The sequence below is a fragment of the Pristis pectinata genome, chromosome 27 (assembly GCF_009764475.1).
Source record: "Pristis pectinata isolate sPriPec2 chromosome 27, sPriPec2.1.pri, whole genome shotgun sequence".
NCBI classification, from domain to species: Eukaryota; Metazoa; Chordata; class Chondrichthyes; order Rhinopristiformes; family Pristidae; genus Pristis; species Pristis pectinata.
Window position 1 is genome coordinate 31,516,956 of NC_067431.1, and position 23,720 is coordinate 31,540,675.

The window sequence follows — 23,720 nt, forward strand, 5'->3', positions numbered from 1 at the left end:
GAAGATGTAATGGTTTAAAATCAACTGTATCCAAGGTTTAGAAATTTCAACAACTAATATGCATAAAAGTTAACATGTTGTATTTCAGAAGCTCTTGTTCCTCAGGCAATAGTCACATGGAATACTAAGGAGAGGATATTCATTTATCTGAATTGAAAAACAATAAGTCTTGTAAACCTTTATGGAAATAGATCCATCTACTGTCCTGTATTCTAAGAAACCAGAAAAGTATTAAAGCACATTCTATCTTTACATTCCATCAAGGCTGCAAAACTTATGGATTCTACTGTTGCTAACTGACATGCAATATATTTTTCAATGTACGTCATTAGCTGCTTATGTGTACCAATCAAGAATACAAGGCAGAGTATACAATCATGTGAAAACTACAAAGACAACCACAATATAAATACGTTTGGAAAAGCTCAGATAGCTCAAAAGGGGAAAAATAAAGGCATAAACACAGAAATTATTATTAATGGTATTTATGCCTCATCTCTTACTGATTAGCAATTAGATAATGCCAGATTTCAACCCTTACATTGCCCTGCCACTCTGAAACAAGTCACAAAGCATTACAGAATTACAATTCACAGAAAATATTGTGAATTATCATTTTAGGTTCGAACATAGAACACTACAGCACATTCCAGGCCCTTCGACCCACAATGTTGTGCCGACATTTTATCCTGCTCTAAGATCTATCTAACCCTTCCCTCCCACATTCATATGTCTATCCAAGAGTCTCTTAAATGTCCCTAATGTATCTGCCCCCACAACCTCTGCAGGCAGTGCATTCTAAGCACCCACCACTCTCTGCAAAAAAACTTACCCCTGACATCCCCCTTATACCTTCCTCCAATCACCTTATAATTATGTCCCTTCGTGTTAGCCATTGTCACACTGGGAAAAAGGCTCTGAATGTCCATTCGATCTATGCCTCTTATCTTGTACACCTCTATCAAGTCCCCTCTCATCCTCCTCCTCTCCAAAGAGAAAAGCCCTAGCTCGCTCAACCTATCCTCATAAGACATGCTCTCCAATCCAGACAACATCCTGGTAAATCTCCTCTGCACCCTCTCTAAAGCTTCCACATCCTTCCTATAACGAGGCGACCAGAACTGAACACAATCATTTTTCAAGAAATGAAAAAGGAGCCTATTAATGGACCTGGATGTCCCTTAAAATCATTCACTGCTATGAAAGTCACAGTACAGGGTACCACATAAAGGACATAATAGATATAGGCTGGCACCCCAAAAAAATGCTCACCCCATCAGTAAGAAAAAGTCTTTAAAAAAAACAGAAATAAGTAACAGTTCAACAAATAAATGATCTATGCAAAATCTTCCACTGGATGGCCAGTTTCTGTCCACATACCTTTAATTCTTACAGTCAGGAGTTTGTTATTTTTTTGTACTCATTCATTCAAGTTGCAACACCAACAAGTCCAATTCAAATGGCCCATGATAATGGGAATAATCATGGGCAATATACCACTGGCTTTCACCAACAATTTGCTTTTCAACTTTTGTACCTAGCCCTTCAATTCCCTTAACAAATATTCATTATAAAGCCCACGTTTTGTGGGAGGTTTAAATATTGTCCATCATGCCCATCTGAACAAGATGTACAAACATATTCACAGCAGGTGATGCTCCTCATTTCCAGCCAATAATATCCCTGCTTAGTCAGAATTATACAGCATGGAAACAGGCCCTTTGGCTCAACTTGTCCACGTCGAACAAGATGCCTTCCTGGGCTGGTCTCATTTGCCTGTATTTAGCCCATATCCCTCTAAGCCCATCATATCCATCTTGCTCATTTCCCAATGTTAGAGATTATAAATTGCCTTAAATTGATTTTTTTGCCACTATTTTGCAGACATCACCCCACACATGCCCCTTCCACTTTGTATCCATGATGCCTCCATTCCAACAAAGACTTCAGAATTCTGAAAGCTTTTATCACTCAGCCCTGCTATTCACCCCATTCTACCTAAACTTGGTATCACTAAATCACTACTTCCTGCTTTACTTCAATGTTCCCTGCACTTTTCCATTTTTGTCAAGTTGTCTGCTTTGACAATGTCCCTTTCTTTCACAACAGAAATTATATTGAAAATACTGGAGCAAATTTTAAACTAATTGTTTAGAATATTAGGAGCAATTTTGCAAAAATTAACTTTATGAAAACTCATTACAGCACTTTTCTGAATCTTCCTAGTTTTGCGACCGTGGCCCAGGACTTGTGGTTGTAATGAGAGCAAAACTGACTACTTAAAAGATGAGACTGCCTGTAACATCAGGATCCGCAAGTGTCTTGTTGAGCAAAGAAATCTCCCGGGGGAGGCCATTTGTAACATTCACAATAGTAATCAGCATAGAAACAGCAAGTTATTTTGCAGTTCATTAAAGTGTAAACACTACTGAAAAAGTTACAATTGATTAAGTGTTAAACCTGACTGAATTTTCAAACAACATTCATGTGTTAATTTAAGTCAATGATCTCCCCAGTCCTGAAAAAGTAATCTAAAATATGTATTAATCTATCCATTCCATGATGAAAGTTCCACAAATATTTGTTAAATAATTTCTTTAAAGTTTGATATTTCAGTTTATATCAACCACATGCATTCATTCTTTATTAGAGTAAAATGTTCGTTATGAAGTGAGCATTTATTCTGTACTACGGTGTACAGAGTAAAATGCTTGGTTCATACCCATTCTGTGTAACTCAGTACGTTTAAACCCTGTAAATAACATCAGACTGAAAGTTGTAGCAGAACAAGAGAAACAGTACCTGCCAAATGTTTGCATATACCTTTTTCTAAAAGTTAATGGCGAGATGTACCTTCCTTTTGACCACAAAATCAGGCCAATGTTGTAAGGTGCCTTTAGAAATTACTCATTTTAATTAGATACTTGGATATTGAGCTTTTCCAGTTACAAGCAGTTCACAATGATAAAGCCTGAATACAAAAGGCACCCATGTACCATTAATCCTTGTTTCAGACCCACCCCAAAATTGGGATTTTTTTCCCCTGAAGCAAATGAGATCAGTACTACATCATTTTTAGTATATAATCAGCCAAGAATTTGAGAGGGCACATTACCTTAACATATGGCAAGATGTGATTCATTATAACAGTCTCTCTGCAATCTGCAGGCAAGTTTTCACAAAAATCTGCAAAATAATGTATCATATATTAAAGGGTTGTTCTCACACAAAGCAATGACAAATTAATAAATTTTATCAGATTAAGCAATTACACACCTGAAAGTATCTGCCTATTTATAAATCATTCCAGAAGATGACAGCAAGAAAAACACATTCTAAAACACAATTTAAATAGCACAAGGAAAAGCAAGGCTACCATCTGTAGTATAAACGTCAAGATTTTTTTTTAAAGAAGGTATCAAATTGCCCCATTCCCTTTGGATACTCTTGGCAAAGTTGTGCTAGTGCAAAGAATGCAAATTAACTCAGATAGTGAGTTGGTATCAATGGAGGCACTGTACCAGCTACAGCACTAAAGATGACCGGCAAAGAATTTGGGCAGGTTGATTTATGGAGACAGTCCTGGATGACTGATGCAGTGATACTTATCCCTGCTAGCTCCACTTCCACTCAGGCAGCAATGTCAAAATATTTCCATCTTTGTCTACTAAAGTAGTAAATCCACACTCTGTCATGTAATTCCCCAAAAAATGCAAGCATTATTGTCCAAAAGGGGAAGACAAACTCAGTAACGGACAGAAGACACCATAGCACAAGGATCAGATTTTATAAAATACAAACTATAAATGCAATTCAGGTAAAACAAAATGCTAGAATACAAAGTTCATCAGCATCAAATAGCACAAACAAAATTAGTTTGCTTGTGAAAATTAGTTTGTTTCTGGGGAGTGTGGAGGAGCAGAGGGATCTGGGGATTCATATCCACGGATCACTGAAAGTTGCCTCACAGGTGGATAGGGTAGTTAAGAAAGCTTATGGGATGTTAGCTTTCATAAGTCGTGGGATCAAGTTTAAGAGCCCCGAGGTAATGATGCAGCTCTACAAAACTCTGGTTAGACCACACTTGGGAGTACTGTGTCCAGTTCTGGTCGCCTCATTATAGGAAGGATGTGGAAGTGTTGGAAAGGGTGCAGAGGAGATTTACCAGGATGCTGCCTGGATTGGAGAGTATGGATTATGAGGAGAGACTAAGGGAGCTAGGGCTTTACTCTTTGGAGAGGAGGGGGGTGAGGGTGGACATGATAGAAGTATACAACATATTAAGAGAAAGGGAGTGGACAGGCAGTTCCTCTTTCCCAGGGCACCAATGCTCAATACAAGAGGGCATGGCTTTAAGGTAATGGGTGGGAGGTTCAAGGGAGATATCAGGATGGAGGTTTTTCATCCAGAGTAGTTGGGGCATGGAATGCAACGCCTGGGGTGGTGGTGGAGGCTGATACGTTGGTCAAGTTCAAGAGATTGTTAGATAAGCATATGGAGGAATTTAAGATAGAGGGATACATGGGAGGAAGGGGGTTAGTCAGTCTTAGGCGTGGTTTAAAGGTCGGCACAACATGGTGGGCCAAAGGGCCTGTATTGTGCTGTATTGTTCTATGGTTAAATACGAGGAGGTCATCAACCCCAAAAAGTTAATGCTTTTTCACACTCCATGGATACTGCCTGATGTTAAGTATTGCTAGCATTTTCTGATATATTTTTTTTTACCTTGCATTTCCAACATCTACAGTAATTTGTCTTACATCTGTTAGGTTAAAATGGACAAAATTCAAAATCCCCTATCACCCCAGCTTCTGTAAGCGCCTGGAATACTACACCTTTCCAATACTGGGGATATCAAATATGTTAGGAAAGTAGGGGCAAAGCACCTCTGCAATCTCCATCTAAGTGATGAGGTGCAGTTGCAGACATAATTGGTGGACAGGGTTTAGGTGGGTAGCTCCACATCTACCAGTTTCTTACGATGAAAAATCTGATCAAGGGCCATGTAGAGGGATCACAAAAATATGATGCAGCTACTACATACTGAATTTACCATCTCACAGACGATAAAGACTGAAAGAACACATTTACTCTTTTTCACAATCTCACAGCCTTTCAAAACACTTCACGACCAATGAAGTACATCTTTCAAAGAGCAGCCACTATTGAAATGGCAGGAAACACAGAAGGCAATTGACACACAATTACTTTCCATTTACTACTATCTATTTCTGTGATGCTGGTTTAAAGATCAGGTCAGGGCGCCAAAGGGGAGACGTCCTGCTCTTGTTTGGAATAATGCCACCTAGCAGTACCTCAATGTACTAGGAGGGGAAGACAAAAAAAAATTTCAAACCAACCTTTAACTTTGTTGGCTCCAGCTGCACGGACCTCAGCCTCACAATCTTTCAACAGGTTTTGAAAAGCTGGAACCAGATCATTTTCTGTAATTTCAGGACCCACAGCTTTCTGAAGCTTTAAGACAAGAGAAGTGAAATGAGTAACAAAGGTAACGCAGCTTCCTTGCAAAGATATATTACCGGCAATCTATATATTAGCACAAGAAGTATCACAGAGAGTTTCACATTTCTGTTTTAAACTTGAAAATAACTGCAGTTTGGTTACAGACTTTATTCCAAAGTTAGTATACAAGTGGACACTTTGGAAATTGAGAAATACTAGATGAGTATCTTTGGTTACAGGTCTATCATTGGTAACTGAAAATTACAAAAAAGTTACTAAATCTATACCATTTTTAAATGCAATTATTTTCCAATAATGGTATGGTACCAACTACATTATTTTTCTGGTAACATTGTATAGAACTTGAACCTTATTTCTGAATACAGTTTAGTTATCATATACTTATAAAGACAGTTTCAAAAGAAGCAACCCTACAAGACAAAATGGGTGTGTTTTCTGCATGCTTTTGAACTCAGGCCCATCTATGCTCTGCTTTAATTTGTTGAATATTCTTCAATCATGTTTACAGTTTTGAATTACGTCATTTTATCTTGATGCAGAAATCAATTTCAATATTGGTTGCCTACTGAGATCTTCAGGACAGTTTATAGCTTGGGCAGACTATTAACTGAAAAGAAACATGAGGAAATCTCACTGTTTTGTTTAGCTTTTTAATTAGTTGGATCACCTCATGTTCTGGTAAAGAAAGAAAATAAATAACCATGGTACTTCCAAGAAATTCTGGTCAGATAAATGGTATCTGGAGTCCATTTAAAAGAAAAATGGAAGAGGCAATCATCCACTGAATTTTCATATTATTCGGGTAGAATAGCTGCAATAATCCATGTTTGAAAATATATCCAAAGACAAACCAGCTGCTTCAGTATAGATTTTATACTCAAATTCAAGAATGGAAAATGTATTCTCAATGCTTTGGGTTGGAACCAGAATTTTCCAGCCACAGAAGAGATGAAATTTTAAAATGGTCTATTTTTAAAGAAAAACAAACCTGAGAAAATATTAAGTCTTTGATCCCACTGAATCCTAAAGCACACTACATGGGCAACAACACAAGAAATTGTAATCAGCTAGTTCCTCAGGTCAAAGAGCAACAAATAAATTGTTACTTGATCATTATTGATTGGGATTCATTTTTGTAGGCAATGTATATTTATTTTGAAGATTTGAATTATACTGTGGCGAGGAGGGCATAAATAGGATAGATGGTCACTGTTTTCCCCAGGGTAGGGAAGTCAAAAAACTAGAGGGCATAGATTTAAGGTGAGAGGGGAAAGATTTAAGGGAGATCTGAGGGGCAAGTTTTTCCACATAGGGGATGATGTGTATATGGAACAAGCTGCCAGTGGAGATAATAGAAGCAGGTACAATTACAATATTTAAAAGACACTTGGACAGGTACATGAATAGGAAAAGTTTAAAAAGATATGGGCCAAACGCAGGCAAATGGGATTAGCATAGATAAACGCCTTGGTGGATGAGTTGGGCTGAAGGGCCTGTTTCCATGCTGTATAACTTTGAATCCCATTAGTTTTATTTCTCCTCCTCTTATTTCCCTGCACTATTGTAATGTTCCCCTCATACAGGCCCACCTACTCCCATTTTGATTCTTTTTGCCATTAACCTGCACTAAGAGATAAATTATAACCTGCCTGCATTTCTTGGTCTAATATTCTCAAACTCCATTAACAGCAACACATGCCAAAAAGTGGGCTTGGTCTGACTGTTTGAGTTTGCAAGGATTGTCTATATTGTATCTGATATCGAATTATATTCAGCAACAGCACTGTAGAACAAATAACATATTCAACTCCTCTCTTTCAAAATTTTATCAATTAGTCCTGTTTCCCTCCCTTTTCCCCACTATTCTGCAATTGACTTTTATACAGAAGTAATTACTCAATTTGTTTTGAAAAGAATCAAATCTCCCTCCTATATCCTTTCTGATAGAGCATCAGATCATGATTTGTTGCATACATTTGTTTTGTCTTAAGACAAAAAAGACTGCAGATGCTGGAAACTGGAACAAAAGAACAGAATGCTATTAGAACTCAATGGTCAAGCAGCATCCAAACCGTACTCCGCAGGAACATAGAACGATACAGCTAAGGAACAGGCCCTTCAGCCCACAACATCTGTGTGGACCATGATACTAATTTAAACTAATCCCATCTGATGGCGCATGGTCTATTTCCCTCCATTCCCTGCCTGTTCATGTGCCTATCTAAATGCCTCTTAAGCATCACTACCGTACCTGCTCCAAAACCTTCCCTGGCAGCACGTTCCAGGCACCTACCACTCTGTTAAAAAAAAACTTGCCTTGTAAATCTCCTTTAAACTTCCCCCCTTTCACCTTAAATCTATGCCCTCTAGCATTTGATATTTCCACCTGGGATAAAAAAATTTTATCGACCCCATGCCTCTCATAATCTTACGTACTTCTATCAGGTCACCCCTCAGCCTTTGAAGTTCCAGAGAAAACAATCGAAGTTTGCCCAACCTTTCCTTACAGCTAACACTCTCTAATCCAGACAACACCCAGGAGAACTTCTTCTGCACCCTCTCCAACCTTCACATCTTTCCTGTAATGTGGTGACCAGAACTACACATAATACTCCAAAATGAGGCCTAACCAAAGTTTTATACCTGCAACATGACTTCCCAACTTTTATACTCAATGCTTGACCGATAAAGGCAATTATGTTGTACAGCTTCTTAATCAAATATTTACTTGTTTTGCCACTGTCAGGGAGCTATGGACTTGCACCTCAAGATCCCTCAGAGGGAAGAGGAAAGGATAGCAGAACAAGGAAGTGGGGATAGAGGCTGGTAGCTCATAGATGGCACCAGATGGGGAGGGGATGATGGCAAATCAAACCAGCTGGATACAGGTTGGGGAGGGCGGGGGAGGAAGCATTGGGAAGGTGAACAAAGCAGTGGAACTGGAAAATTCAAAGTTCATACCTTTAGGTTGTACATTACCCAAACAGAATACAAGATGCTGTTTTTCCTATTTGTATTTGGCCTCTCTATAGCAAACATTGAGGACAGACAGGTCAACATGGGAGTGGAAAGAACAGTTAACAGTTGCCTTGTCTACACTTGGCTTTATCAATGTAGTAGAGGCCACACTGCAAGCACCAAGTGGCGTTAGACCAGATTGAAAAAGGTGCAGTTGGACCTTGTGTGCCGGGGACAGGGAAATGGTGGGTAGGGAGGGCTAAGTAGATGAGTGGACCAGGGAGTCAGATAGTGGACCAGGGAGTCAGAGAGTGATCCTTGCCAAAAGCAGGGAGCGAGGGTGGTCGGTAAAGCAGAAGATGTGACTGGTGATGGGATCATGTTGGAGCAGAGTCTGGTGGGATGAAAGGTTAGGATCAAGGGATTCTTTTGCTCTGTCTGGGGAGAGGGGCCATGAGAGCCCATACTGAATCTCCAGATCCCTGGCATTATTCCAGCAAATCTATTCCAAACCCTTGTCACAGGATTATCCTTCAGATACATTGAAAAAAGTTAGATATAAAGTTCAATTCAGACCAACTTTATTATATTTTAGATTTTTTTTCAGTAATCCAAGTTATAACTGACAGTACGAAACCAAAGTTTGATCATGTTTAACAACAGGCCAATTAAATGACTCTGAAAAAATCTCACCAGTTTTCAGCACGTCAGTCAAAAAGCTTTTTATATAATGCACAAGTGCTCGATTCTAATAATTTTTTAACTATATTAGAGAAAACATTTGTGTTTTCATGGCTTTTGACAGAATCATAAGAGCTCAGCTGAAATAGTAAAGTTAAACAATGAAAAGACTACAGTTTCAAAACATAGATGCACAACATGATCACCACCCCAAAAATATGCACTTGGTGCTTAAATCAATAAGCCAGTCACAATACATACTTCAGAAAATTTGTCTGCCACCATATAGCGAACACGCCAAGATTTATCCTCCACTGCTTGCCGTAGGGTAGGCATCACTAAAGCTTCCAGATCTTCCTGGGGCAGTAGCTGGGCTATGCTCACACAAGCTTCAACTGCCAACAACCTCACTGAATCCTGTGAAAAGATTTTCAAAACCAGGTTTGGTCTTAATTAAAAACTAAGTTACTGAATTTAACATTAGCAAGAACTAATCTCATCAATAAACTTCCAAAAATAAATCCCAATAATATTACAATTGTTGCAGAAACATATACTCAATCAGCTGGAAAGTAGCAACACGTTTCCTTACATTGCAACATGCACTGACACCTTCCCAGGATACATACATGCAATGGAAATCTGAAATGTATTAACATCCAAAAGCACCTTTGATAGAAGCATTTCACTGATCAGTACGTTATGGTATACATCGAGGTTCTTTGGGATTTAAATAATTGAATACAGAAGTGATATAAACTGAGAGTTACAGCAGTTTTAGCTAGACTGAAGAGACAATCATGAGAACAGTGGGAAAAAAATGTACCCATGCAACAAACAATTGAGAATGCACTCAGGCTGGGCAGGGGGCAGACTGCTTAAGTATTGACACAGCCATGAAGAAGTCCGCTAAAAGCTGAATGTGTGCAGTATTAACTTCTGAGGAAGTTTCCCATCATATTTGGAGTCTTTTACCTTTTATTGAGAATGAGAACATGTTAAGAGTCAGATAGTTATACAGAACAGAAACAAATCCAACTCATCCATGCTGACCAAAATATCTATCTGAGCTTGTCCCATTTGCCCACATTTGGACCATATCCCTCTACACTTTTTCCATCCACATACCTGTCCAAATGTCTTTTAAACATTGTAAATGTATCCCCCTCTACAGCCTCCTCTGGCAATTCATTCCATATACCCACCACCATCTGTGTGAAAATGTTGCCCCTCAGGTCCCTTTTAAATCCTTCTTCTCTCACCTTAAATCTATGCCTTCTCATTTTAGACTCCCCTACCCAGGGAAAAAGACTGATTATCCAGCCTCTTCTTATAACTCAAGCCCTCAATCTTTTCTGTACTTTCCAGCTTAGACATCCTTCCTATAGCTGGGCAACCAGAACTGCACACAATATTCCAATTGTGGTCACAATAATGACTTGCACAGTTGTAACATGACATCTCAAGTAATGAACTCAGCGCCCTGACTGATGAAGGCAAGTGTGTCCAAAACCTTCTTCATCACCCGGTCTACCTGTGTCATCAGTTTCAGAGAACTATATACTTGTACCGCTAGGTCCCTCTGTTCTACAACACCCTGAGGCCCTACCATTTACCATGTCTGTTCTGCAACCACATACCTGCTCATCAGAAGCCAGGGAAGTGAAGAGAGGTATAATGTCACTTTTTAAAAATTCCAGCTCCAGGACCTTTGCAAATTCACCCAACTTTGATGCTGCAGCTCGGCGGACCATTGGTGTGTCATCTGAACACAGGCTACGGAAATGTCTACAGAAAAGATCACGCAGGAGTAATGGCTCATTTATGTAAAACTAAACAGTTCATAAATAGAAATACAAGAACTGATAATCCTGATTCTTTAAAAAATTAATGTTTCTGAATCAGAAAGTCAGAAGCTACTAAAACATTTTGCTAAATCCAATATTTGTAACACTTAAACATTCGGCTTTTGTCCATAAGTGCTCCGAAAATACCATTCTGAAGCAATTTAGTATTACTGTGGAAGTGAAAGCTTATATAAATCACACCATGTAAAATTTTAACTAAGAGAGTAAAATTGCTGGAAACAAACACCAGATGTGGGACAAGAGAGAAGGTAGAGGAGCAGCAGTAGAATGGCAAGGTTTATCATATTGCTAGAACACAAATATGGCTCCATAAATATTAATGCAGAGGACTGTTGCACTTGGAGCAGGGCAGTGATTGGTTATGGATTGCACTCACAGAGGTACCAGAGCAACCGTCTTCTGTCCTATAAAACTCAAGTTTCCAAACAAGCCTATTTTTGAACAAGTGAAATCCTTTGTAAGCCACATTGATCAAAAAGCTCTCGAGCATAACAACAGGCTTAGAATATAGAACACTACAGCACAGTACAGGCCCTTTGGCCCACAATGTTGTGCCGACATTTTATCCTGCTCTAAGATCTATCTAACCCTTCCTTATAGCCCCCTATTTTTCTATCAAAATATGACTCTCAGGGTACTCTTTGTAAGTTACAAGGCCACTTCAATGATATAGCCTAGAATAAGCGAGTTCAGAAGACCATTTAACCATGACACACCTAGGCCATTGCCCCTTTCTTACTGAAAAGACCCACAAAAAGCTAATGACATGAACAATTATTTTGTTCACGTCATTAAACAAAACTGCTGCTACATTTTCTGCGATATTCGAGTTGGTTATTCCCCAAAATAATAGCTTCTACCCACTCAATTAAAACAAAGCCATGCACCTCCCATCTCCTCCAATTAAACAAATTATACTGAAAATGACCCCAATCAATGTAGATTTGCCACTTTAATATTTTAACATTTCTAGCTAACTTTTAATTGATATCATGAACCCGTGTAGCATCCCAAGTGAAACATATACTTACTGGCGCAGCTCAGCTTTTACAGAGCTGGATACCCGAGGGTAGCAGACACTGAAAAGGCCGCATGCTGAAGTTCTGGATGTGAACCAGTCACCACAAGCCAAGCGTTTGACCAGTGGTACGAAGTGAACTTCTAGGTCTGCAGGAGAATGCTCATGCGAGATCGCTCGCAGTGAATCAACAGCTTTATCTCGTACTACGGTTTCTTCCACAGTTGCAAGGCTCTCCAAGGGAGGCTGGTTAGTGGGAAAGAATTAAACTGAAATGCATGCCATGATTTTTTTTTTACTCTGCTTAAAAAAAGTTTACAAAACAATCCTTAAGACGAACTCTTGAGTGAATTACTGAGAATTAGGAATTAAAGAAAATGAGGCAGAGAAACATTAAAACACAAAAGAATATATAGATGTGCCAGAAAACAAAACCTGTCAAACTGTCATACACAATTTGCTGGAGCAATAGATGATTTCCATTCATTTTGTAAAGTCGATATTCTCTGAATCACAGAAATTCATAAGGTTCATGATCACAAAACACGGCGCAAATGTTAAATAACTGGTAATTACGCTGACATGTTCGGAATTGTCAGTAATTAATGTTCTTCAAATCATGCAGCAATAATGGGTTAATCATACATAGTTTTAATGTGCAAATAAATATGAAGTTACATATTTTAGCTGCGGCAATAATTTCTCCAAAATATAATCATTGAAGCAACAACTATGTCCATGTTTCAGTTTAGAACTGCAGGGATGGACAACTGCAGCATCTCGGTGGGGGGTGGTTCCTAGAAAACGATCCATATTGCAATTTTCTGTAATGCAAAGCTGTGTCATCTGAGCATGCATCAAGAAACACAAGTTGAAAGTTTTGTGTTGTTTTATTTAATTTCCTCCCACATTAATTCCATGAGCGAATTTTATTCCTTATTTCAAATTTTTGGGCAGTGACTTGTGAATTCTGTAAGGTCGAATTTCTGTAACTTGAAAGGTTGTAACATGGAGAGCACCTGTACTAGCAAGTCATTTTACAAAAGCAGTTTTTTGGAAGAAGTGAGCAGAATATCAATACGTAAGGAATGTACACTAAATCTGCACTCAAAAAATATTGAATTCTGGAATAACTAATTTCTCACTACTTCAAATAATAACATTTAGATATTGATAAAAACATTACAGTCTGCTTTGGTTTAATAAATCCATTGAATTAGTTCAATTCTGTACTGTCCACATTCCAATCATGATTTGATCACTGAAAAATCAGACAGTTTAGTTAGAATCACGTCCTACAATAGTATTGAGGTCCTCATTATTTAAGTTCAAAAACTTGTTTCCCATTATAACTATTTAAGATTAACGTAATTACATTATTTTAAAAAGTTGTTTTAATACATGGAGCAAAAACTATTGCAACTGGCCATTTAAAATGTGTTTGGGTTCCACCAGCTTGGCTCACCTTGAACACATATTTGATCAATACAGACTAGAAGCTTCAGTGTTTGGGTGACTATCAGTCTGTGCACATTAATGGAATAGACTACACTTGTGAACTTGGAGCAAGGGGAAAATAATTAGGCTTAACTGTAATGATTCTCAATGAAATAAACCTCCAATATTTCAACCAGTCTACAAGTATGTTAGGTAGTTATGAGGAAAGCAAAGCAATGATCAGTTTTTATAAATAAGGAGGAACATTGTTTTAATAACCCAATAAAAAAGGAACAGACAGCTTGCGATTCAGCACTTTATACCCAAACTTGGGTAAATCTGATAACACTACACTCAATATTGCTAATAGTCTCATATTTTTCACAACATTGAGACCATTCAGTCAATGCCAGTTTTCAGAGCAGCCCTATTCTTCCCCCAAGTGATTTCCTTGCAACTTATTCCTTCTCACATATCCATCAACTCCACCCCCCGGTTCTCCACCTATATAGGGATTAAATTACAATAGCCAATTACCACAATTACCAGCACACCTTTGAAAAGTGGGAGGAAACTGGAGTATCCAGAGGAAACCCATGCAATTAAAGGGAGAATGCACAAACTCCACACAGATAACACCAGAGGTCATGATTAAATCTGGTTCACTGGAGCTATGAGGCAGCATCACCACTTTCTGTGCCACTGTGTTGGCTAGATGGATAATATTCTATTATAATAGTATTTTCTATCATATTACATCGTTGTTAATGAGACCTTACTGTGCATAAGCTAGCCTATGTTTCCTAAATTACAACAGTGACCATACTTCATGTAAATAGCTTCACTGGCTACAAAGCACTTTGAGACAACTCAGTCATAAAAGTCATAATATAAACAAGAGCCTTACTTTCTCCTATATTGCTGCTTATGTCAAAGTAAAATTACTTGCTAACCTGAATATTACCGATAATTTAGCAGTCCATGGGTTCAAAATTCACTCAGTAGACTGGACCACATCAGCTAACACCAAGGTAGTACTAAGGAAGTGTTAAATGATAGCTGCACCTTTTCTTGAGCCAAAGACTCATCTGCTAAAGATTTTACTGCAAAAATTAGAAGCAGAGCGAGTTCCCCTTGTGTCCATTTACCCCTTAAGCAACCTATTATAATTGAATTATGAAGTCATTTATTTTATTGTTGCTAGTGGAACCCTGCTGGCTGCTTTAAGAATCAGCTTCTGGATTAACCTTCATTAAAACAGTAACAATGCTTCAGAAGTACTTAACTGCCTGACCATTCTGTGTGGTGCTTTCTACATGTACGTTCATTCTTACCAGCAAACAATGAACATATTCTGGTCCACCAACAAGAACTGTGAAGCTTCCCAATTGCTCTGCCAAAGCCAACAGCACTTCATCTTCATCATAAATGGTGTCTGCATTGAGACAAGAAATCAGTAGCAAATAGTTCCAAAAGACAATTCAGATAGACACTTCTTAGGCAAATTGTTAAAATAAAAACAGTCCAAACTCTAGCAACTTTGTACGCACCAGTCAAAAATGGAAGCAGCTCACTTCGGGTCCGTTCAACTCCTAAAGCCAAGGCAATCGTTGACAGTTTCTTTATACTGTTCAGGCGTAACTGGGGAAAGGAAAAATGTAATTTATGAATGCCAGCTAATCCTGAAGAGAAACTTGGAAAAAGTAATTTTCTGTAAATCAAACAAAATTAGACAAATATGTCAAAAGCAAACTGCATAAGAACCTGGTCTTTGTAACAATTAAAACCAGAAAATGGTGATGAAATGCTCATAAAACAGAAAAAAGTAACAGCAATCATATTTCCAAATAAGAGTTAGTTTATTCTTGTGACAAAAAAATTGGATCTCATGATTTAGCAATTCATTCTATTTCTTGCTTAGGTATGATTCTTTAATAGTTGATTAGTGACATGAATACCACAAGTCATTCCATTGTGATTTGCACCAAATTATTCCCATCAGCATTTGGGTTCTGAGGAAGGATTCCTGATATGAAACATTAAATAGCTTTTCTTTCCACAGATGCTGCTGGACTGGCTGTGGTCTTTCAGCAATTCTGCTTTTGTTACACATTTCCAGCTAAGGTCGCCATTAGAAATAGGAGAAGGTGACGTGACTTTCGAATCATTCGATAAGATTCTGGCTGATCTGAACTTGGCCTTAACTCCACTTTCCTACGTGTTCCCTTAATCCTACATGGATCAAGTTAGCACAGGCTGAGTTAATATCACTTACTGTGGCTTGGTGTGATGATTCTAGTACAGTATCTCTGGATTTGTTTTTAAACTTTGTGTTGCTTTATAAATGCAAGATGTTGTTGGAAGTGAAAGAACTTCCAGTGATAACCTGCCTTACAGGCTCCACACCATTACTATCTCTGTAATCACCAGAGAATTTATTCTCAGTCCTCTCCCATTTCTCAATTACAAGCAGCACCTCACTGATCTCAAATGAAGTCATGACATTAGGTTACACAATGCTTTGAGGCATTGGATACAGTGAAGGCTATGGGCCATGACAACATTGCAGCAATAGTACTGAAGAACTTGTCGCACCCTTGGTCAAGCTGTTCCAGTACAGCTACAACACCAGCATCTACCTGACAATGTGGAAAATTGCCCAGGTAAGTCCTGTCCACAAGGACAAATCCAACCCGGCCAGTTACCACCCCATTAATGTACTCTCGATCATCAGCAATATGATGGAAGGGATAATCAATGGTGCTCACAAGTGCACTTAGCCACAACCTGCTCACAGAAGCTCACAATTTGGGTCCTGTCAAAGTCACTCAGTTCCTGACTGCAATAGAGCTTCAGTCCAAACATGGACAAAAGAGCTGAACACCAGAGGTGAAGTGAGGGTAACAAGGCAGCTCTTGATCGAGTAAGGCATTAGGAAACTCTGGTTAAACTGGAGTCAAATGGGAATCAGGGAAAACTGTGCATTGGTTGGCATACCTAGCAAAAAGGAAAAATTGGAGGTTCATCACCTCAGCCACAAGACATCTTTGCAGGAGTTCTTCAGGGTAGTGTCCTAAACCAAGCTATCTTCAGCTGTTTCATCAATGACCTTCCTTCAATCATAAACTCAGAAGTAGGGACATCTATTGATGATTGCACAATGTTCAGCACCATTCACAACTCAAATAACGAAGCAGTCCATATACAAATGGAGCAAGACATGGACAATATCCAGGTCTGGTGGCAAGTAACATTCACGCCACACAAGTGCAAGGCAATGACAGTATCCAACACGATAAAGTCCAGCTTTCACCCTCTGACATGCAATGCCGTTACCATCTCTGAATCCCCCACCATCAATATCCTGGGGATTATCATTGACCAGAACCTGAACTGGAGTAGCCATGTACATAATGTGGCCACAAGAGCAGGTCAGATCCTAGGAATCCTGTGGCAAGTAACTCCCCTCCTAGCTCCCCAAAGCCTGTCCGCCATCTACAAGGCTCAAGTCAGGAGTGAGACGGAATATTCTCCACTTACCTGAATGACTGAAGCTTCAACAACTCAAGAAGCTCATCACCATACAGGACATTGCAGCCCGCTTGAAAGGCACCTCATTCACCCACTCCGCCACCGAGGCACAGTAGTAGCAGTTTGTACCATCTACAGGATGCACTGCAACAACTCACCAAGACTCAAGAGACAGCACCTTCCAAATCCACCACCTCTACCAGCTAGAAGGACAAAGGCAGCAAAAGCATGGGGAACACTACCACTTGGAAGTTGCCCTCCAAGCCACACACCATCCTGGCTTGGAAATATATCACCGTTCCTTCACCATCACTGGATCAAAATCCTGGAATTCCCTCCCTAACAGCATTGTGGTATACGCACACCTCAAAGACTGCAGCGGTTCAAGAAGGCAGCTCACCACCACCTTCTCAAGAGTAATTAGGGATGGGCATTTTAATGCTAGCTCAGCCTGCAAAGCCCACATCCCTGAAACGAATATAATAAAAAAAGTACATTGATGAGACTCGATTCTAACTTTTGTGCTCTCAACCACTTTCCTAACTTGTAGTCCCAGATTAATGGCAATTTCACCCAATTCAATTGCAGGAAGCCCAATGCTCAGAAACTATCTGCCTAAAAATGTAAGTCTTTAGCTATTTAAGATATTCCTACTCCTTCAACTAAGTTTTCATGTCTGATTCTAATTTCTTCCTTGGTGTCAATTAATGATTCATTCACCCAAATGCAAACTAGCATTCTACAACTTTTGGTCTATGCTGATTTATGTGAAAGCTATAAAATATTGGTAGGAGAAAGTGGAGAGGTTCCTCTCTTGATCTCGATTGACAAAAACTTCATCCATAGGTTTTAGATGATGACACGATTAAACTTGATTACAAGATCTGACACTGTTGAACAATCTATTGAATTTTTTTTAATCCTGATATCAAGACCAGCTGTGGAACCACATCCCAGGTTGATTCAGCATTTTCAGAATACACAAAATCAGAAGCAGCAGCTTACTTTAACTGGATAACACATAAAAATCGGTACCAAATAGTGATTGTAGGAAAATTCAAAGCATCACCAAACACTTCATAAAATAACTAGCTAGGATCCCAAAATAGAAATAAATTGATGTCCAATAAATTTTTATTTTCATTTAAATTATACAGGTTGAAGGATGAATCCTGCCCAGATCACTAATATTTTAAAATCAACCAAACTGCCTGTACTTCTGGATAATGCTTCAGTAGCTACAGTGCACTTGCTGGCCATGCCTCAGCTCATATAGAGGGTCATTGATTTATGCTACCCGTCGTCATTTTTAAAATATTTTCTTCCCTCCTGATGGACAAACAGGTCTATAATTATAGTCTATCTATTTCTTCTTTTAAGCAATTTAAAAAATCCCCCATCTGACAATGCAGTGTGCCCTCACCCAGAACTAAACAGGAGTACTGAATGTAGGTCCATGAGCAGAGGTCACACTTTTTTGAATCTCTGAAGGTAACAAGTTAAAAAGGTAATTTTAAAAATGTGGTTATCTAGGTTTTATAGAGACAAGCATACAGTAGCAAGGTGGTTATAATAAAGCTCAATAATTACTGGCTAGCCCTCAGCTGGAGTATCATGCCCAATTCAGGAATTTTACTCAAGTAAAACGCTGGAGGAGAGATTACCCAGAACAATAACAGGATGAACAACTTCAATCATATCAACAGCAGATGAAAACAAAAGAGACAAGGATGCTTTTTAAAAATCGATTTAAGATCAGATACATGGTCGGTAATTAGATTCAATAACATTCAAATGCAAACCCAGATACTTGAAAAAACAGTTTTGAGGATTTCAGGGAACTTTCGGGAATCTGGCTGAGCAGCCAGCAGCTGGAGACTGAAGGTCAAGATGCAGGAACAGAGCTGAGAAACTGAGGGAAAGGAAGGAAGGAGGATGTACTGAAGATGGTGCAGGGACAGGCAGCAAAGATTCATTACACTGGTCCTAGGGTCAGAAAGAGTAAGCAAGTAAAAGTGTAATTGCAAAGGGCCTTGATGAAACAGCACCTCGAGCAGGTGTCTCCTTAAGATAGGATAACCTAGAAGGGCACTGCTGCAGCAGCCGGGTCAGTGGCACTCTGGCCCGCTCTGAGGCTCAGTAGGGAAGGGCAAAAGTGATAGGAGACTCTATAGTTAGGGGGACAAACAGGAGATTTTGTGGCTGTAAAAGAGACACCAGGATAGTGTGTTGCCTCCCGGGTGCCAACGTAGAGGACATCTTGGAGCAGGTACAGAACATTCTCAAGGGGGAGGGTGAGCAGCCAGAGGTCATGGTGCACACTGGCAAAAACAACATGGGTAGAAAGGGGGATGAAGTCCTATGCAGTGAGCATAGGGAGTTAGGAAAGAAGCTGAAGAGCAGGACCTCAAAAGGTAATAATCCCTGCATTACTCCCAGTGCCAAGTGCTAGTTAGGGGAGAAATAGAAAGATAGAACAGGTGAATGCATGGCTGAGGAGCTGGTGCAAGAGACAGGGTTTCAGGTTCTCAGATCATTGGAATATCTTCTGGGGCAGGGGGACACGTTGCACCTTAACTCGAGGGGAATCGATATCCTGGCAGGGTATGGTTTGTTGTTATAACTTGGGAGGGTTTAAGCTAATTTGGCAGGGGGATGGGAACCAGGGCACCAGGTCAATAAGTGGAGAGATTGAGAAGGTGATAGATGTCATGACCAGCAAGTTTTTAAGGAAGGACAGGCAGAAGCAAGATAAAAGATAAATGGGACAGACTGGTTGCAGTGTGTTTATTTTAATGTTAGTATGAAGAATAAGGAAGGTGAACTTAGAGCATGGATCAGTGCTTGGAACTATGATGTGGCCATTACAGAGACTTGGTTGAGAGACGGACAGGAATGGATGATCTGTTGCCTCCCTGGTGCCAGGGTCCATGATATCTCGGATCGAGTTCTCAATATTCTCAGGAGGGAGGGTGAGCAGCCAGATGTCGTGGTCCACGTGGGGACCAATGACGTGGATAGGAAAGAGGAGGAGGTCCTGCAAAGAGAGTTTAGGGAATTAGGTGCAAAGTTGAAGGACAGGACCTCCAAGGTTGCAATCTCAGGATTGCTACCTGTGCCACGAGCTAGTGAGGCTAGAAATAGGAGGATCACGCAGCTAAATACGTGGCAAAGGAATTGGTGCAGGAGGGAGGGCTTCATGTTTCTCGACAATTGGGCTTTGTTCCAGGGAAGGTGGGACCTGTTCCGACGGGATGGTTTGCAACTGAACTGGAGGGGGAACTAACATTCTTGCGGGTAGGTTTGCTAGTGCTGCTCCGGGGAGGTTTAAACTAGATTTGCAGGGGGAGGGGAACCAGAGTGTTAGAGCAGATAGTGAGGTGGAGGAGGAAAAAGGTCATGCGAGGACTGCAGGTATTGAAAGAAATCAAAGGTTTGTGTGTGATAGAAATGTTCTCAGGTGCATCTATTTCAATGCAAGAAGTATTGTAGGTAAGGCAGATGAGCTTAGGGCGTGGATTGGCACGTGGGATTACGACATTATTGCTATTAGTGAGACTTGGTTGGAGGAGGGGCAGGACTGGCAGCTTAATGTTCCGGGGTTCCGTTGCTTCAGATGTGATGAGGGGGGTGGGGGGGATGAAAGGAGGAGGAGTGGCATTACTAGTCAGGGAAAATATCACAGCCGTACATAGACAGGACAGCCCGCAGGGCTCATCTACAGAGGCCATATGGGTGGAGCTGAGGAACGGGAAAGGTATGACCACACTAATAGGGTTGTATTGTAGACCGCCCAAAAGAGAGAATTGGAGGAGTAAATCTGTAGAGAGATAGCAGACCAATGTAAGAAACAGAAAGTTGTAATAGTAGGGGATTTTAACTTTCCACATATTGACTGGGACTCCCACACTGTGAAAGGACTGGATGGCTTGGAGTTTGTCAAATGTGTTCGGGAAAGTTTTCTAAATCAATATATAGAGGTACCAATGAGAGAGAATGCAATACTTGATCTCCTTTTAGGGAACCAGACAGGTCAGGTGACAGAAGTATGTGTAGGTGAACATTTTGGATCCAGTGACCATAATGTCATTAGTTTCAAGTTAATTATGGATAAGGATAGGTCTGGTCCTTGAGTTGAGGTTCTAAACTGGAGAAAGGCCAATTTTGTGGAAATGAGAAAGGATCTAGGAAGAGTGGATTGGGATAAGTTGTGTTCTGGCAAGGATGTGCTCAGTAAGTGGAAGGCCTTCAAAGGCGAAATTTTGAGAGTGCAGAGTTTGCATGTTCCTGCCAGGATTAAAGGCAAAGTTAACAGGCATAGGGAACCTTGGTTTTCAAGGGATATTGGGGATCTGGTTAAGAAAAAGAGAGATGTGTATAGCAGGTATAGGCAACTAGGAATAAATAAGGTACTTGAAGAGTATAGAAAAAGTAAAAAAATACTAAAAAGGAAATCAGGAAGACAAAAAGACATGAGGTTGCTTTGGCAGATAATGTGAAGGTAAACCCGAAGGGCTTCTGCAAGTATATTAAGAGTAAAAGGATAGTAAAGGACAAAATTGATCCCCTAGAAGATCAGAGTGCTCATCTATGTGTGGAGCCTCAGGAGAAGGGGGAAGATTTTTTTGCATCAGTATTTATTCAGGAAACTGGCATCGTGGATATGGAAGGAAGGGAAACAAGCAATAGTGTCATGGAACAGATAGAGATTAAAGAGGAGGAGGTGCTTGCTGCATTACAGCAAATAAAGGTAGATAAATCCCCCGGGCCTGATATTTCCTCGGACCTTGAGAGACACTAGTGTAGAAATTGCAGGGGCCCTGGCAGATATATTTAAAATGTCCTTAGCCACGGGTGTGGTGCCGGAGGACTGGAGGGTAGCTCATGTTGTTCCGTTGTTTAAAAAAGGCTCTAAAAGTTAACCAGGTAATTACAGGCCGGTGAGCCTGACATCAGTAGTAGGTAAATTATTGGAAGGTGTTCTGAGAGATCAGATATACAAGTATTTGGACAGCCAAGGGCTGCTTAAGGATAGTCAGCATGGCTTTGTGCGTGGTAGATAGTGTTTAACGAATCTTGTAGAGTTTTTCGAGGAGGTTACCAAGAAAGTAGGTGAAGGAAAGGCTGTGGATTTTGTCTACGTGGACTTTAGTAAGGCCTTTGACAAGGTCCCACATGGGAGGTTAGTTCAGAAGGTTCAGACACTAGGTATCCATGGAAAGGTTGTAGACTGGATTCGAAACTGGCTGTATGGTAGAAGACAGAGAGTGGTAGTGGATGATTGTTTCTCAGACTGGAGGCCTGTGACTAGTGGTGTGCCTTAGGGATCTGTGCTGGGGCCATTGTTGTTTGTTGTCTATATCAATGACCTAGATGATAATGTGGTAAATTGGATCAGCAAGTTTGCTGATGATACTAAGACTGGAAGCACAGTGGACAGCGAGGAAGGCTTTCAAAGCTTGCAGAGGGATCTGAACCAACTGGAAGAATGGGCCAGAAAATGGGAGATGGAATTTAATGCAAACAAGTGTGAGGTGTTGCATTTTGGAAGGACAAATCAAGGTAGGACATACACTGTAAATGGTAGGGCACTGAGGAGTGCAGAGGAACAAAGGGATCTGGGAGTTCAGATACGTAATTCCCTGAAAGTGGCGTCGTAGGTCGACAGGGTTGTAAAGAAGGCCTTTGGCATCCTGGCATTCATAAATCAAAGTATTGAGTATAGGAATTGGGATGTTATGGTGAGGTTGTATAAGACATTGGTAAGGCCAAATTTGGAGTATTGTGTGCAGTTCTGGTCACCCAACTATAGGAAGGATATTTGTAAGATTGAAAAAGTGCAGAGAAGATTTACTAGAATGTTGCTGGGTCTTCAGAAGTTGAGTTACAGGGAAAGATTGAACAGGTTAGGACTTTATTCCTTGGAGCACAGAAGAATGAGCGGAGATTTGATAGAGGTTTACAAAATTATGAGGGGTATAGACAGAGTTAATGCGAGTAGGCTCTTTCCACCTACAGTAGGAGAGATAAGTACGAGAGGACATGGCTTTAGGGTGAAAGGGGAAAAGTTTAGGGGGAACATTAGGAGGAACTTCTTCACTCAGTGGTGGGAGTGTGGAATGGGCTGCCCTCTGATGTAGTAAATGCGGGCTCACTCGAGTTTTAAGAATAAATTGGATAGATACATGGATGGGAGAGGTCTGGAGGGTTATGGACTGGGTGCAGGTAAACAGGACTAGCGGAATACCGTTTTGGCACAGACTAGAAGGGCCAAATGGCCTGTTTTCTGTGCTGTGTTCTATGGATGCTTAATGTTGCAGGGTTTCGATGTTTTAGAAAAGGTAGAAAGGGAGGTAAAGGTGGTGGGGAGGGGGGAGAGGGAGGTAAACAGGGCAAGAGGGGGAGGGTGGAGAGGGGGATATATAAAATCATGAGGTGCTCATAGAAGGTGAATGGTCATGTCTTTTTCCCAGGATAGGGGAGTTGAAAACTAGAGAACAGATTTGAGGTGAGAGGGGAAAGATTTAAAGAGGACCAGAGGGGCAATTTTTTTCCACAGGGGGTGGTGCCAGAGGAAGTGGTAGAGCCAGTTACAATTACAACATTTAAAAGATATTTGGATAGGTACATGGAAAGGTTTGGAGGGATATGGGTCAAATACAGACAAATGATACTAGCTTAGATTGGCATCTTGGTCGGCATGGATGAGTTGAGCCAAAGGGCCTGTTTCCATGCTATACTAT

General features: G+C 40.2%; 1 protein-coding gene across 1 annotated transcript in view; it reads right to left on the bottom strand.

Moving 5' to 3' along the window:
• Positions 1–23,720, bottom strand: part of ppp2r1ba (protein phosphatase 2, regulatory subunit A, beta a) — a 69,092-nt gene that overhangs the window by 41,840 nt on the left and 3,532 nt on the right. Inside the window, exons 2-8 of the mRNA XM_052040110.1 lie at positions 14,997–15,087; positions 14,781–14,881; positions 12,023–12,255; positions 10,764–10,911; positions 9,385–9,540; positions 5,361–5,475; positions 3,116–3,186 (exon numbers count right to left, since the gene is read on the bottom strand). Of these exons, the coding sequence (XP_051896070.1) occupies positions 3,116–3,186; positions 5,361–5,475; positions 9,385–9,540; positions 10,764–10,911; positions 12,023–12,255; positions 14,781–14,881; positions 14,997–15,087 (915 nt within the window). The remainder of the gene's footprint in view (positions 1–3,115; positions 3,187–5,360; positions 5,476–9,384; positions 9,541–10,763; positions 10,912–12,022; positions 12,256–14,780; positions 14,882–14,996; positions 15,088–23,720) is intronic.